We start from the raw sequence: 18,489 nt of genomic DNA, 5'->3' as shown, positions 1-18,489 counted from the left end.
GAGGTGGGGCATTGTATACAAGTGTATGACCACCCGAGCAGTGCATATAGAACTCCTTCAGACCATGAGTACGGATTCATTCCTCATGTCCCTCCGGAGATTTATAGCAAGAAAAGGGAAACCGTCTGCATTGTTGTCTGATCAAGGGACAAACTTCAAAGGCGGAGAAAGAGAACTGAGAGAGAGTTTCCAGGCCATGGGCCCAGAACTTAAGACCCGCCTCGCCCCCTCTCAGATCGAATTCCAGTTCAACCCCCCGAACGCCCCTCATTTCGGGGGAACCTGGGAAAGAGAAGTCCGTTCTATAAAGACAGCTCTGTACGCCGTGCTTGGGGCCCAGACCGTGGCGGAAGAAGTCCTCACGACAGTCCTCACGGAGATCGAGGGCGTATTGAACTCGAAGCCCCTCGGTTACGTCTCAAGTGATGTAGCAGACGTCGACCCAGTCACCCCAAACTCTCTCTTGATGGGGCGGCTGGACCCTGCCCTTCCACAGGCGGTGTACAGACCTGAAGAAGCGAACGGCCGAAGAATGTGGAGATACAGTCAAGTATTGGCTGACCAGTTTTGGAACAGTTTCCTCCTCCACTACCTACCGTCCCTCCAAGCCCGTCAGAAGTGGGTGAAGGACAGGGACAACCTGAAAGTGGACACAGTCGTTATGATCATAGACCAGTCACTACCCCGAGCTATGTGGCCGGCCGGCCGCGTAAGCAAAGTGATCACTGGTGCCGATGGGAAGGTCAGAGCGGCAGAAGTCATAGTCCAAGGGCGGACCTACACCCGACCCGTGGCGAGGCTGATAGAGTTGCCGGAGATCCCTGACTCCCCTGATGACGACCATGACCCACTGACTTTGTAGATTGCCCTACTCCTCACAACAGATATTGAGCAGTTGACTGGACTATTAATCTGTCTCCCTTAACTAATTAGGTGCGGACTAATTAGGAGGCGGCTGTTGTGAAGGGCCAGATTAAAGCTGAGAATCTACATTTATTGTTTGTATACATTGTATATTATTTATATATACACGGTATATCCCTTTAAGCCTGCGTTCGAATCATAGTAATATTCGCTTTCCTTATTGGATAACGCCCTCGGCGCCAGACCGCAAGCCCCCAAAGTCAGGTTCAAAGGCGAGCCCGGGCATGTCGTAACATGCCCGGAGACAGCGTATTGATTCGAGACGAGAACTGAGGTTCGGGACTAGATAACCACTTAAGTATATATGCTGCGGCAGGTGCGAACAGCAGTGTGTTCGTCTAAGTAGCTGTTCATCAAGTTCGGTAACAGTGAAGTGAGCAGCAGTGCGTCTAACAGAGAACCATGTGCGAATTGAATAGTAAAGTGTCAGATTTAATGCAGTAACGTCAAGTTCGACTTAGTTTAATGTGAAGTAAATAGTCGTTAATTTATTGTGTATCGTGCCAACAACAGTTCGTTCGTGTGTAGCATTACCCAGCGGTTCGTTCGTTTAGCTAGTGGACCTTAGCCAGTGCGCGTGGACTAAATACATTGGTACCAGCACACGAGGAGGCCTAGTCGGAAAACCTACTGGACATGTGCACAGGAGAACCGACGGCGGCGATTGCAGAACCAGTATTGGTTGGATTATATTGATTGTGGAACGTATTACCCGGAGAAGAGCATCGTTAATCTCCACTGTCGTTTGGATTTAACCTCGTGAGGATTTACATTCGGGCTGGCCTCATGGACCGAGGCTAGCTGGCTATCATCGTTGCTATCGTGCAATTGGATTACAGTTATTGCTTTTGATGCTGAGCTTTGGATTACAAGGACTGGCTTCTGTACGTGAATCCCCTTCTTCTTCAATTGATCAGACTGAGTATCCGAACATTCCTCTCTCCTCCAGACCTTACAACTCTGGGAGGAACCCATTGTCTCCAGGCGGTACCAGCGTTGCCCTCTATAATTGCTATTATACGCCAGGCGGCGTTAGCCTAGTACCCATAGTAGGAATCATTCTATTCCCAGTGACTTATGCTACTGACTGACTTTATGCCTATTCTTCGCCATACAAGCGCGACCCTAATTCTCATATCTGTAACCAATTATTGCATAATAATAAATACCCTCAAATACTATTTCTTTGTCAATTCCGTGTTATTATGAGTGTCCACCATATATTCGATGTACTGTCTGGCCAGTAATTAAAGTACATACCTAGCAGTGGTTTAATCTATCACAATCTTTAATACAGTCAGGGTTTTGTAACCCCTCAGTTACAGTGTACAATAGGTACATGAGATGAGGTATATCTCGGAATGGATTAAGAGCGGGACGCTTAGCCAGTACTCATATAACTAGGTTATATACATAACCTGTCGTTATTTTGTCTGATGCAATTTCTTGTTTTTGCTTAAAGGAAAACTCCAACATTTTGGGAAATTAGCTTATTTAACATCTTCCCTGGAGTTAGACAAGAAGATACATACCTTTTTTGTCTCTGTGCGTGCATTTAGCTTTGGGAACAGCCGCTCCGTTAGCGTAGCTTAGCTTCATTACTGGAAGTGGGGGAGATCCGGAGCTTCATCACTGGAAGTGGGGGAGATCCGGAGCCTGACGTTCCCTTACACTGTATACAGTCACGAAATACACTCCAAATACAACTCCAAAACGTTCATGTAAACATGTTGTGACCTGTGTATTGAATTAGACAATTACGTTTTATAAGCAAATATACTCTGAACTATTTTTTGCCTAACCACTCCTCTCTGAGCGCAGTCAGTGATTTCAACGTGTCGTCGTGATTGTTGACATTCTCATTCATTCAAAGGATCCGAACCGATTGAAGTTTATGGATACCATGACTTAAAATCCTCTTACCTTGACGATTAAAAGCCTCCCCAATTTAGAAAACAGTAATCCAATGGCTGGTATTGATAATACTACTAACTACTGGACGCTCTGAGCTAACCGGAGCTAACACAGAACAGCATGGTAAAGCATATATAATGACTTCCTTTCTGGGGTTTTCAAAATAAAGGTGCAACGTTTATAGCAGCGGAAAATGTTTATTTTGTACATTATCGAACCTAAACTAACGTTACAACTAACCTAAAGTTAGTTTAGGTTCGTGTTAACGTTAGATAATGTACAAAATAAACGTTTTCCGCTGCTATAAACGTCGCACTTTTATTTTGAAAACCCCAGAAAGGAAGTCATTATATATGCTTTACCATCCTGTTCTGTGTTAGCTCCGGTTAGCTCAGAGCGTCCAGTAGTTAGTAGTATATTATCAATACCAGCCATTGGATTACTGTTTTCTAAATTGGGGAGGCTTTTAATCGTCAAGGTAAGAGGATTTTAAGTCATGGTATCCATAAACTTCAATCGGTTCGGATCCTTTGAATGAATGAGAATGTCAACAATCACGACGACATGTTTAAATCACTGACTGTGCTCAGAGGAGTGGTTAGGCAAAAAATTGTTCCGAGTATATTTGCTTATAAAACGTAATTGTCTAATTCAATTATTTTTTATTTCTCCATGTGGTGAATACACAGGTCACAACATGTTTACATGAACGTTTTGGAGTTGTATTTGGAGTGTATTTCGTGACTGTATACAGTGTAAGGGAACGTCAGGCTCTGGATCTCCCCCACTTCCAGTGATGAAGCTCCGGATCTCCCCCACTTCCAGTGATGAAGCTAAGCTACGCTAACGGAGCGACTGTTCCCAAAGCTAAATGCACGCACAGAGACAAAAAAGGTATGTATCTTCTTGTCTAACTCCAGGGAAGATGTTAAATAAGCTAATTTCCCAAAATGTTGGAGTTTTCCTTTAACAGGGACAGGTGTCAATACTTTCAACTTATGAATACTGAACTCATGATGCTGAATACCAATATGAGCACTTGACAATGGCATTTACAATTTCCGAAAACTTAGTCCATTGAAAACTGAGGAGGGGAATTTGTCTTATAAGGTCACATTTGAATGACTTTGTACATATTAAAGGGGCACTTCACCAAAAAACAATGCCGATATATTTTGCACATAATCTCACGCACATCCCAAAAACTCGAAACAGTTTTGCACACATTCATTTAGTTTGATAGTTATTGAGAGTAAATTAGTTTAAATAAGGCCATCAGGGACATTGGGGTGTTAATTACAGCACGATGATGTAGATGAAATAGCAAGCAATTCAGTGACCCCGATGACATTACTGGTTGCCATATTCAAACTAATTTACTCTCAATAGCTGTCAAACTAAATGAATATTTGCAAAACTGTTTAGTTTTTGGATGTGTGTGAGATTATTTGTAAAATAAATTGCCACTGTTTTTTGGTGAAGTGCCCCTTTAACCTAATCAGATGGCAGCATTCCAGCTAATTTTGTAATGTAAAAACGATATCTGCATCATGTCATGGTGTCTTTACCAGCACAGCACCAGGTGTACTGGGAAAACATCGGAAAGGTGCCTGCTAATGAAGGCAAGCTAGAGTCTAATGATTGTATGGTGAATAGCGCCATCTTGTGTCCATGATAATCTCCCACCAGTTTATACTGTAAATCAGTGAGAGTTGCCAAGTGTCTGGAATGCCCTTCCTCGTGGCCTAAGAGCTGCAGCGTATGTTGATATTTTTTTTTAATCAGCAAACAAATGACTGTTTAAACAGGCTTTTGGGTAATGTTTGAGCTTCTCCTCCAGGTGTAAAATATGTCTATTGTTTTTTTTCCTGTGATGCCTTGTGTTTTTGTTGTTTCTTATCACTTGAATGGTTCTTGCTTTTTATTTTTATATTTTATTTCTGCTGTATGTAAAGCACTTTGTGAGTTCTCTCTGTGAAAATGCTATACAAATAAACGTTACTTACTTACTTACAATGGCCCGTCCAAAGATCTCTTGTCATTGTATTGACTATAGGGCTTAAACCACTACACCTTGTATTCAAGATCCTTATGGGTCCTGGGATATTTTCAATGTTTTGGCTCATTTTGATTTAAATTGTATAATTCCCATTTTAAAATGTTTTACCATGGTATGTTTGGTATCCTTTTTTTCCAGCACAGTCTCACCTATATGACTGACAGTTAGTTTTCATACTGTATAATACTGTATAGTGCATAATGTACAACACAAAACACAAATTGTGTTATCGTGTGCAGTATCACAATTAATACAATTAATTAACGATAACACATCATTCGCAGGCCAATATACAGATTACAAAACATACATTCAAAACTAAAATAGAAAATCTAGTACATTTACAAACCAATGAGCTTCTAGATAGACACTAGAAAAGATATGCAGCCAGTATGAGCTTCTAGATATCAAATATCCACACATATTCACACATATATATATACAAATAATAAATACAATACCATGGACACTCGCTCGCTCGCTCGCTCCCCCCCCCCTCAAGACCAGTATGAGCTTCTAGATAGACAGTAGGATCTATCAAATATCCACACGGGTCCTTCTGGGTTTAGATGTCCACATTTATTTAGTAAGAATAAAAGAACAAAAGACAAAATGCACGATATTCAATGAATGTTCATTCCTCCTAAGCCAGCTCCTATCTAGGTCTGTCTCCCTGGAAGTCTGCCACCAGAAGAACAACTCTCTCTCTCTCCTTGAGCTCTTTTGATAACGCAGATGGGTGGGTCTGTTCTAAAACTAATTATTACATGGCGTTTTCACATTCGCCGAAATGCTTGCTTGTGATTGGTCAATAGCGCTCGTCAGAGGTCCGATATTACTCGATAACGGACCTCTGTGGAACAATAATGACCGCTGTGCGCAGCTGGAGTAATCAAGCCCCACTGACACACACTGTTTCAGTGCAATTAGACACACCTGCCGGGCTGCCGGCAATAATAATAATCACTTTATTTGGGCTGACAGAGCCACAGAACAACTGCGTCTGCATTTGATCTCGTCTTGTCGATTTTGTAATATGAATTAGGTATATTGTTAGTAAGTTAGCCATGTAATAAGCGGGATAATGTATAGCTCTACTCTGTCATCATCGCAAAATAATTGACCTTCACTGACATTTAAAACACCTCGCCGAGGCGGCTCGGTATTTTAAACTCTGTGTCGGTCAATTATTTTGCGACAATGACCTCGTAGCTATACATTATCCCTTACATAGTTGCATTTATGACTGACCCATGCCCCACACATCCTGGCTGTGGGTTCAACCGAAGGCCTTGACGATAGAAGAGTGTCCCGTATGAAGTGTCCCGGCTGCCCAGAGATAAGAGGTGAGGGAGAAGGTTATAGGCTGAATCAACCTCCCCATGGAGGTCCGGCCCCCACATTGTTACCAACCCCCCCTGGAAGAGAGAGAGGAGGGACAGACCCAAATCCCACAGTAATGATTAAAATGACCAAAGGTGATCAAATGCAAATAAAATGGTTGCATATTGTTTTCCAACCCACCCAAGAGTATGAAAATAAAGATTTTGACTTCCCCACATGCAAAGGAACAGAGGTATTAAAGATAGGAATCAAATATGTGAATATGCGAATATCCAATCAGACAAACTTTACCCCGGTAGGCTAGAAACTGTGTCCCTCAGAACAAAGATAGAGTAACTGAGTGAATGTAACTCCTAATGACCTCATCTTTCACAACTCAGCATCTTCAAGATCAATTTAAACCCCAAACCCTGGGTAGAGGAGCTGTGAATGTCACTGATCTCTACTTCAGCTCACAGAACTCAGCCTCCCCAGGTTGGTAACATAACCAAAGTCCAGGATAGAGAGGCTGAGTGAATGTGGTGTTGACTCTGTGCAGGAGGGTCATTGTGTCAGAGACGCTGTAGAAAGACAGAGTACCTGCCCTGTGATCCAGGTACACTCCTATTCTGGAGGACAAGGGGCCCGGTACTGTAATGTACTTGTTATTGTGTCTGAAGAAGTAATTAGTTTTAATTGAACTGCACTCTAAAGCCCAGGATTTGGAATTGAATCCAAATACACAGTTCACCCAGGTGCCTGTTCTACTAATGTCTTTGTAGGAGGCTGCTACATGAACCACTTCACTCCACTCCACCTCCCAGTAACAGCGTCCAGTCAAACCTTCTCTACCCAGAACCTGAGAACATTCAATAAATCTCTCTGGGTGATTAGGATATGATTGGTTTAGCTGCATACATGTTGCTTTTCTGTTCCCCTCAGACAAAGACAGAGCTGTGTTTGTTGTGTTTGGGTCCAGTGTGATCCGAGAGGAATATTGTAGGAAGTCAGCTCTGGTCTTGGGCTCTGGTGGTGGCAGTAAAACATTAATAACGGCATTCACTGTTGTTGAGATTCTGGGCCACTGCTCTTTTAGAACGTCCTCTAGTTTGTCTCTCAGCTCAGACACGACCTCAGTCACTTCTGCAAAGTACAGGAGAGGAAGGACACTGATGCTGGGTGAGTCTGTAGACTCACTGGGACAGGAGAGGGAGGGGTAACTCTGTAGAAAGTGGATGTGGTCCTCTGTGTGTGAGAGCTGCTCCAGCTCAGTGGCTCTCCTCCTCAGGTCCGCTATCTCCTGCTCCAGTCTCTTCTGCAGTTCTTCAGCCTGAGTCACAGTGGTCCTCTGTTGGGCTCTGATGACCTTCTTCAGCTCAGAGCGCCTCGTCTCCAGGGAGCGTATCAGCTCAGTGAACATTCTCTCACCGTCCTCCACTGCTTTATCAGCAGAGCGATTGAGAGAATCAACAGCCTGTTGGGCCTCTTTGAGTTGCTTCTCTCTCTCCCGGACTCTCTGGTGGACTTTCTGCTGACTCATGCCAAGCTCTTTCTGTCTCTCCGTCCTTTCCGCTGCAGCTGAGACTGTATCGTGGCCTTTATGTTCATCCATGGAACACAAATAACAGATGCACTGCTGATCAGTACGACAGAAAACATCCAGAATCCTGTCATGACGAGAGCAGGTGTTCTCCTGAAGCCGTGTGGAGGCTTTGACCAGCTTGTGTTTCTTTAACGGAGCTACAGTGTGATGAGGCTGGAGGTGAGTTTCACAGAAAGAGGTCAGACATACCAGGCAGGACTCGAGGGCTTTCCGCTTTCTCCCAGTGCAGAAATCACAGGCCACATCTCCAGGTCCAGCATAACAGTGATCAGGAGGAGCAGCTTGGAGTCCTGTCTTCATTAGGTGTTCTATCACTTCAGCCAGCATATTGTTTTTCTTCAGAACAGGCCTCGGAGTAAAAGTGTCCCTGCACTGGGGACATGTGTAGATCCCCGTCTGATCATCGTGATCCCAGCAGTCTTTAATACAGCCCATACAGTAGCTGTGTCCACAGGGAATAGTTACCGGATCCTTCAGTACATCCAGACAGAGAGAACAGCAGAACTGGTCCCGGTACAGATCAACTCCTTGCTGCGCCATTTTATTCTACAAAGACAACGGCACTCTTAAGTTTTGTTTACTCTGGTGGACCGTGTGTTGCGTCGGAGCTGCTTCCTGGTTCTAGCTGTCCAGGGGAGGAGTCGCTTTAAAGAGACAGTGTCTATTTACTGTGATTCATAGATAGAAGATGTTGTTACATAGTTCAGGTCTCTGTCTCTCTCTCTCTCTCTCTCTCTCTCTCTCTCTCTCTCTCTCTCTCTCTCTCTCTCTCTCTCTCTCTCTCTCTCTCTCTCTCTCTCTCTCTCTCTCTCTCTCTCTCTCTCTCTCTCTCTCTCTCTCTCTCTCTCTCTCTCTCTCTCTCTCTCTCTCTCTCTCTCTCTCTCTCTCATTATGTAAGGGATAATGTATGGCTACGAGGTCGGCGCCTCGGTATTTTAAACTCCGTGTCGGTCAATTATTTTGCGACAATGACCGAGTAGGCTATACATTATCCCGCTTATTACATGGCTAACTTACTAACAATATACCTAATTCATTTTACATCGACTTCTGGCTCCATCAGGCAGGCGATATATGTTACGATGAATTGAAAATGGGGGACCCTGATGTAAACAAGACGAAAGTCTTTCTCTGGTCTGCATCCCCTTAACAATTGTATGTATTGAGCCGTACTGTACTGTACCCATTCTGCAATCTGTTAATAAAGTTTTCATTCATTCATTCATATAGGAGTCTGAAAGCCAGAACCACGAGACTGACAAACAGTTTCTACCCACAGGCCATCAGACTCTTGAATGCCTAGCCCCCCCCTCCACACACACCTTCTACTATGAACTATGAATCAGTAAAGACACTTTTAACTGCTGCTATGACCCACTGTCACCTCCATGGAACATGCAATGTAACTCACTGTGCCTTGTTGTATTGTATATATATATCGCTTGTATTTAAATATGTTTAAGTTAAGTACTGTGACCCCGATGACATTACTGGTTGCCATATTCTTTTTTTTTTATCTACTTTTTCTCCCCATTTTTCTATTTTCTCCCATCCCAATTCTACCCTCCCCTGTCTCGAACGTTGCTAGACCATGCCTCCCACTGGTCGGCTGCAATGTGGACGAAGCCTTGCATCACGTGTCCCCTCCGGTACACGAGGAGGCAGCCGTCGCATCTTTTCACCTGTACAGCGCGATCGCTCAGTGGCGAGGAGTAACGCGTGGGCGGCTCACGCTGCCCCCGTTGCTTCCTGATTCTGCTGTGCAGGCGCACCAACCGACCTGTAGGAGTCGCCGTCCACAACGTCCGATCCCCACCCACCGGCTTTCCCACCCCTAACACTGCCAATTGTGTTAGTATGACGGCCCAATAGGTTCCAGCTGCAGACTCGGAGCCTCGGTCCAGATTGGAACTTCCGCCCTGCCACAGGATTATTACTCCTGTGACAGGGCAATGCGCTGATTGGCGGAAAGTACGGAAGTATCTCGAAGTACGTCTGACGTATCTCGAATTACGTCTGACGTTTCTCTACGTTAGCGAACATTAAACGTTGTATTCATAAAATAATATAAATTCAGCAGCATGGGGAGGGCCGGGGGGAGGGGAGGTACAGGTAGTAGAAGACATAGAGGTACAGGTCACATAATTATAGTACAGTGGAGAAGTAAAAATAGAATAAAAAGGCAGTGTAAACAATATACAATATTATTAACTCTAATAATAACACGCCTCGCGGGCTCATTATAATACGAGAGCCGTGGGTCTGCATTGTATAGAGCGGATCCCCCGGCCGTATTCAAGCGCTGGAGCGCTTTGCGATGGATCAAACTGTATTAATATAGTAGTAATAATAGTAGTTGGCTAGTTGCGCGCTTCTGGCCACCTCCCGCAGTGCGCGCATACACACATACTGTCTGTAGCTATACAGTACGTGCAAAATTAGTTGTCAAGAGCCAATCGCACAGGTTGCCTCATCTCATCTGGCTCTGCAAATAGATCTAGAGTATGAATATCATATATAGCCTGCTGATGATCTCTCTCTCTCTCTCTCTCTCGAGTCAAATCCATTCTGAGAACGGAATGCAGTGCCCGCGACGAGGGTCTTGATTGATTGATTGATTGATTGATTGATTGATTGATTGATTGAAAATTGTATTAACAGATCATGCTGGACCTACAAAAGGCCTTTGCCACTGTCAATCACTCCATTCTTGATTGAACATTTTATTAACAGATTGCAGAATGGGTACAGTACAGTACAGCTCAATACACACAATTGTTAAGGGGATGCAGACCAGAGAAAGACTTTCACCTTGGGGGGGGGGGGGGGGGGGGGTCGGGTAGGAGGGGTGGGTGGGTGGGGGACACTGTACAACTGTACAAGCAAAACTGTACATTGGAATATTGACAAAACCATACTTGGTCATTTACTGTACATTGGAGGGGGTTGGGTTACAACACAGGAGCAGAGTATAAACAACAGTACAGGAATGAGAAACAGTACTCGAGAGAGATCATCAGCAGGCTATATATGATATTCATACTCTAGATCTATTTGCAGAGCCAGATGAGATGAGGCAACCTGTGCGATTGGCTCTTGACAATTAATTTTGCACGTACTGTATAGGCTACAGACAGTATGTGTGTATGCGCGCACTGCGGGAGGTGGCCAGAAGCGCGCAACTAGCCAACTACTATTATTACTACTATATTAATACAGTTTGATCCATCGCAAAGCGCTCCAGCGCTTGAATACGGCCGGGGGATCCGCTCTATACAATGCAGACCCACGGCTCTCGTATTATAATGAGCCCGCGAGGCGTGTTATTATTAGAGTTAATAATATTGTATATTGTTTACACTGCCTTTTTATTCTATTTTTACTTCTCCACTGTACTATAATTATGTGACCTGTACCTCTATGTCTTCTACTACCTGTACCTCCCCTCCCCCCGGCCCTCCCCATGCTGCTGAATTTATATTATTTTATGAATACAACGTTTAACGTTCGCTAACGTAGAGATACGTCAGACGTACTTCGAGATACTTCCGTACTTTCCGCCAATCAGCGCATTGCCCTGTCACAGGAGTAATAATCCTGTGGCAGGGCGGAAGTTCCAATCTGGACCGAGGCTCCGAGGCTGCAGCTGGACCCTACTCGAACGGCCAGCCAAGCCGGAAGCAACGCCGAGAGCTGGGCTCGAACCCAGCATCTCCTGCGTTAGTGGCGAGCGCCTTGCCCACTGCGCCACTTAGCCGCCCTCTGATTGCCATATTCAAACTAATTTACTCTCAATAGCTGTCAAACTAAATGAATATTTGCAAAACTGTTTAGTTTTTGGATGTGTGTGAGATTATTTGTAAAATAAATTGCAGTTTTTTGGTGAAGTGGCCCTTTAACCTAATCAGATGGCAGCATTCCAGCTAATTTTGCAATGTAAAAACCATATCTGCATCACGTCATGGTGTCTTTACCAGCACAGCACCAGGTGCACTGGGACAACACCGGAGAGGTGCCTGCTAATGAAGGCAGAAGAAATGGGAAGAGCAATTGGTATTTCCAGGAAATGTGCTTCTCTTGTTGCCCGTCCCCTTTTATGTCAGATAGTGCAACGTTTAGTTTTATGTCATCTTGACTATTGCTCTGCGATGTGGTCATCTGCTGCCAGTGGTGACCTCAGGAAGCTCCAGGTGGTCCAGAACAGGGCAGCACGGTTGGTACTGGGCTGCTCACTAAGGTCTAATGTGAGCCGTATGCATGCCCGCCTCTCTTGGCCTAACGTTGAAAATAGATTGTCTTTTAACACTTTGGGTGCCGGCCAAAAATCCGGAAAATGACTGTGGGTTGCCAGGATTCCTGGACGATTCTAGCATATCTCATGATCTTAGCGGAGCTATTTCTATATTTTATATTATAACTATGGGGAAATGGTTGGGCTCATTTGAAGACGACAAGTTGATGTACACAATGCAAAAAACCGTTTGTTTCTGCATGTCTTCGTTCGTTCACAATTACAAGTTAAAAAACGTCAACAAAAGATAAAAGTGGAGGTAAATTATTTAGAACAGAAGTTACAGGCACTTTTATGAAAGGTGTGCCGGCGGGGTGATAATAGGTACTGAACGTGTTATAAAGCAATTTAGACTGGGATGGATGGATGGATGGTTTGATTGATTGATTGTTTGACAGATTGTTTTATTGGTTTGATTGATAGAATGTTTTATTGTTTTGTTGATAGTTTGATTCATAGATTGATTTGTTTGATTGATTGATTACTTTGTTGGTCATTTGATTGATAGAATGTTTGATTGTTTTGTTGATAGTTTGATTCATAGATTGATTGGTTTGATTGATTGATTACTTTGTTGGTCATTTGATTGATAGAATGTTTGATTGTTTTGTTGATAGTTTGATTCATAGATTGATTTGTTTGATTGATTGATTACTTTGTTGGTCATTTGATTGATAGAATGTTTGATTGTTTTGTTGATAGTTTGCTTGATAGAATGTTTGATTGTTTTGTTGATAGTTTGATTCATAGATTGATTTGTTTGATTGATTGATTACTTTGTTGGTAATTTGCTTGATAGAATGTTTGATTGTTTTGTTGATAGTTTGATTCATAGATTGATTGGTTTGATTGATTGATTACTTTGTTGGTCATTTGATTGATAGAATGTTTGATTGTTTTGTTGATAGTTTGATTCATAGATTGATTTGTTTGATTGATTGATTACTTTGTTGGTCATTTGATTGATAGAATGTTTGATTGTTTTGTTGATAGTTTGCTTGATAGAATGTTTGATTGTTTTGTTGATAGTTTGATTCATAGATTGATTGGTTTGATTGATTGATTACTTTGTTGGTCATTTGATTGATAGAATGTTTGATTGTTTTGTTGATAGTTTGATTCATAGATTGATTGGTTTGATTGATTGATTACTTTGTTGGTCATTTGATTGATAGAATGTTTGATTGTTTTGTTGATAGTTTGATTCATAGATTGATTTGTTTGATTGATTGATTACTTTGTTGGTCATTTGATTGATAGAATGTTTGATTGTTTTGTTGGTAATTTGCTTGATAGAATGTTTTATTGTTTTGTTGATAGTTTGATTCATAGATTGATTGGTTTGATTGATTGATTACTTTGTTGGTCATTTGATTGATAGAATGTTTGATTGTTTTGTTGATAGTTTGATTCATAGATTGATTTGTTTGATTGATTACTTTGTTGGTCATTTGCTTGATAGAATGTTTGATTGTTTTGTTGATAGTTTGATTCATAGATTGATTTGTTTGATTGATTGATTACTTTGTTGGTCATTTGATTGATATGCCTGGCGCTAATGAACAAGTAAGTTTTATAACTACTGGTGTAGGTCCAGACAACATTATTATAAAATACAGAATACTTTACAATGCAAAAAACTTGAAACTTTGATGCCATGAACATTTTTATTGTAAAATATGTTCAATAAACTGGGTGACAAGTCATCAGTACCAACCATTGTTGCTGTGCATTATATGCTGGTAACATTCACAGTATAGGATTATGGTAATTTACCAAGACAATACCTTATAAAAAGTGAACACTGGAGGATAATCAACCATTGTTTCAGTGCATTTAGGAGTTCGTTGGTAACATTCACAGTATAGGATTATGGTAATTTACCAATACAATACCTTATAAAAAGTGAACACTGGAGGATAATCAACCATTGTTTCAGTGCATTTAGGAGTTTGTTGGTAACATTCACAGTATAGGATTATGGTAATTTACCAAGACAATACCTTATAAAAAGTGAACACTGTGATGATAACCAACCATTGTTTCAGTGCATTTAGGAGTTTGTTGGTAACATTCACAGTATAGGATTATGGTAATTTACCAAGACAATACCTTATAAAAAGTGAACACTGGAGGATAATCAACCATTGTTTCAGTGCATTTAGGAGTTTGTTGGTAACATTCACAGTATAGGATTATGGTAATTTACCAAGACAATACCTTATAAAAAGTGAACACTGGAGGATAATCAACCATTGTTTCAGTGCATTTAGGAGTTTGTTGGTAACATTCACAGTATAGGATTATGGTAATTTACCAATACAATACCTTATAAAAAGTGAACACTGGAGGATAATCAACCATTGTTTCAGTGCATTTAGGAGTTTGTTGGTAACATTCACAGTATAGGATTATGGTAATTTACCAAGACAATACCTTATAAAAAGTGAACACTGGCTGATGATAACCAACCATTGTGTCAGTGCATTTAGGAGTTTGTTGGTAACATTCACAGTATAGGATTATGGTAATTTACCAAGACAATACCTTATAAAAAGTGAACACTGGAGGATAATCAACCATTGTTTCAGTGCATTTAGGAGTTTGTTGGTAACATTCACAGTATAGGATTATGGTAATTTACCAAGACAATACCTTATAAAAAGTGAACACTGGAGGATAATCAACCATTGTTTCAGTGCATTTAGGAGTTTGTTGGTAACATTCACAGTATAGGATTATGGTAATTTACCAAGACAATACCTTATAAAAAGTGAACACTGGAGGATAATCAACCATTGTTTCAGTGCATTTAGGAGTTTGTTGGTAACATTCACAGTATAGGATTATGGTAATTTACCAAGACAATACCTTATAAAAAGTGAACACTGTGATGATAACCAACCATTGTTTCAGTGCATTTAGGAGTTTGTTGGTAACATTCACAGTATAGGATTATGGTAATTTACCAAGACAATACCTTATAAAAAGTGAACACTGTGATGATAACCAACCATTGTTTCAGTGCATTTAGGAGTTTGTTGGTAACATTCACAGTATAGGATTATGGTAATTTACCAAGACAATACCTTATAAAAAGTGAACACTGGAGGATAATCAACCATTGTTTCAGTGCATTTAGGAGTTTGTTGGTAACATTCACAGTATAGGATTATGGTAATTTACCAAGACAATACCTTATAAAAAGTGAACACTGGCTGATGATAACCAACCATTGTGTCAGTGCATTTAGGAGTTTGTTGGTAACATTCACAGTATAGGATTATGGTAATTTACAAAGACAATACCTTATAAAAAGTGAACACTGGAGGATAACCAACCATTGTTTCAGTGCATTTAGAAGTTTGCTGGTAACATTCACGTCACATGAACTACAGGGCATATCTTACTTGGTCTCTCGCATCGATGACTGCATTGTCCATTGATAAATGGATGAAGCGCCAGATGATCTGTGGACCAAAAAATATCCAATACATGCTTCCAAAGTATATAAATAATAGGCCAATGGACTGCATTAGAAAAGTGTGGTATGTTACCTACAGTATATACTTTTTTAAACTGGGTGACTGTCAGCAACCATTGGTTCTGTGCAAACGGTAAAAATGAGGGGGGAAAAAGATAAATAAAAAAAAACTATATACACACACAATGCAAATTATGAATGGAGTCGATACAGCTAGATCGCTAACATAACGTCTCATCTGCAAGTGGTCCAAACATGCCTATGCAATATCGACAACCGTGGCCCAAATACATGTGTTCAACGCATTTGTCTTGTACAGAAAACAGTGCAACTACCCATACACTATACTATACTATACTATACTACAATATACTATACTATACTATACTACACTATACTATACTACACTCAGCTAGCTATACTATGTACCGGTACACATGGTTCTGTCTGTATCACACAATAATGGATTATTTAGAAGTAATCTGTACTTCTGTGTGCCGGATTATTTAGAAGTAGTCTGTACTTCTGTATGACAACTAATAAAGAAACTATTTAGAGAAATCCCTCTTTGTGTGGTACAGAGCGAAGCATTTGTCACGATGCAGGGGGACTTTGCACGATGTGCAAAAATATCTGGTCTCACTCCTGATGCCACGCCTACTGCAGACACGACATTTCCTACACGGTAGCTTTTTCTTCGGGGTGGCTTTGTATGCAACCATTACATGCTTCACAAAGCCACCCACTAATCTGCTCTGCGGGTCCCCCAGTGGGGCCCTAGGGTCGACACGCCCCACCTGCTCAGCCCCTGCCTCCTCCTCATCCCCACCCCCTGCCTCCTTCCCTGCCTCCTCCCCTGCCTCCTCCCCTGCCTCCGCCTCCGCCTCCATCTCCGCTGTCACCCCAGGAATCTTCTTCTCCTTACCGTCTGTGTAGGTCCGCGCCACAGCCCTGGTGAACCGGAAGAGGTTGGAGTAATGCCCTTGTGGGTGCTTTTTTTTGTACAAGACAAACGCGTTGAAGATACATATTTGGATCAGATACATCACAAACTTTTTGGTCCACTTTCCAGTCTTACGTGTAACCGGATAGTACGATATATTCTGATCCAGCTGATCAACGCCGTTCATGAATTTATTGTACTCCAGGATTGATGATGGCTTGAGCATCTCCACCCTCAGTGCTTTGCCCTTCTTCTGCTTCTTCCACACCATCGCCTTTTCCATGGTGTCCTCGTGGAAGCTGCTGATGGTCTTCACGATTCTCTTATCGCGCCATGCCACGATCAGGACCTCCTTGTTGTTGACCGCAATGCGCTCCCCCACACCGATGTCACGTTTGGTAATGTTCTTGATGATGGCTGGCTCGCCCCGGTGCTTCCTGAGGGTACCACAGACGTCGGTCCTCAACTGTCGGAGCCTGGCGGACATACGTACCGAGTTGTAGAAGTTGTCCATGTAGAGCGTATAGCCGGCCCCAGACAGACGTCCAAGCAGACCGACGACCGTGTCCCCCAGGAGCGAGCCTTCCCGACAATATGGCTTAAATGAAAAGCAATATCCTGTGCGTGATTCGCACAGGAAGTAGGACTTGATGCCATAGCGGGTGGGCTTGTTGGGGTTGTAGACCCGGAAGGTCAGGCGGCCTCGCCATGCCATCACCCCCTCATCAATGGCGAGCTCGCGTTCAGGCTGGTACAGCTCCTTGCACCTCGTGTTTACATGGTCGACTACAGGGCGTACTTTGCACAATTTGTCTCTAACCTCCAGGGAAGTATTGTCCGCAAAGTGGAGGAATCGCCAGATCAATTGGAACCTGTTGCGTGGCATGGTATCAGAGTAGTACGGTGTGTACATCATGTCGTCAGTGGTCCACATCTGGTCCACGCGAGGCTTCCGCAGGACACTGCTAAGGAAATGGAGTCCGAGGAACTTCTTCAGCTCCTTCAATGTGAGGGGCTTCCAAAGCAGTGCCCTGCTACTGGTTAGCGTGGGGTCCAGCCGGGCAATGGACTGCTCAGCGTAGAGGTTGGACTGGGCAACAATAGAGTTCAGAAAAGCATCTGTCAGGAACAGATCCATCCATTTCGCAGGCCGGTAAGATCTGAGTGCCTTGGCGTCCTGGAGCAACCCCGGTTGGGCTGTGAAGGGGATCCTTTGAGGCACCCAGCCCTCACGAGACCAGGCATTCTCCTCTTCCTGACGGATCGCAGCCCTGCTCTTCGCTCCTCCACGACCTGTCAATTATACAAATATACTATAACACCCCTACTGTAGACATTCATATGCCACGTAGTTACAAACTGTGTGAGTGAATGAGTGAGTGTGTGTGGGGTTCAGATGTCAGAGCTGGACGTGGTGTGGGGGTCAGAGGTCAGAGCTGGAAGTGGTGTGCAGAGTGAGGCCAACTTACCGCTCTTAGATGTGCGTTTCCGCCCTGCAACAGGTTCCGGCATGTCCAGACTAGCATCCAGTTCTAGAATCACATGATGTAATACATTACACTAGGGCAACGTATTGTCATTGTATTTACCACCATCACCACCAGACCAGGCCCTGCAGCAGCCAGTCACCACCAGGCCCAGGCCCTGCAGCAGCCAGTCACCACCAGGCCCAGGCCCTGCAGCAGCCAGTCACCACCAGGCCCAGGCTCTAGCAGCAGCCAGTCACCACCAGGCCCAGGCTCTAGCAGCAGCCAGCTACCACCAGGCCCAGGCTCTAGCAGCAGCCAGTCACCACCATGTACAATTACCTGCAGGAGTAGAATGTGATCCTATGTCGTTGCCAGTCTCAGCATCACTATCTGCAGGGTCTGCGCCAGAATCTGAATTGGATTAAATTCATTCAGTAAGTAAGTCTCACAAAACACAATAGTAATACATTTACACATAC

General features: G+C 43.0%; 1 protein-coding gene across 1 annotated transcript; it reads right to left on the bottom strand.

The window, feature by feature from the left end:
• Positions 1–5,518: 5,518 nt before the first annotated feature.
• Positions 5,519–8,363, bottom strand: LOC311243591 (tripartite motif-containing protein 16-like; the record flags this gene model as incomplete). The annotated part of the gene is made up of 1 exon (XM_084332878.1): positions 5,519–8,363. The coding sequence occupies one exon, from the start codon at positions 8,361–8,363 to the stop codon at positions 6,684–6,686; it is 1,680 nt and encodes a 559-aa protein (XP_084189004.1). The 3' UTR covers positions 5,519–6,683.
• Between the last annotated feature and the right edge of the window lie 10,126 nt (positions 8,364–18,489).

Source organism: Notolepis coatsorum, assembly GCF_963971535.1.
Source record: "Notolepis coatsorum genome assembly, chromosome: 17".
NCBI lineage: Eukaryota > Metazoa > Chordata > Actinopteri > Aulopiformes > Paralepididae > Notolepis > Notolepis coatsorum.
Note: the sequence above shows the minus strand (reverse complement) of the source record. Positions and strands in the feature narration are given on the sequence as shown.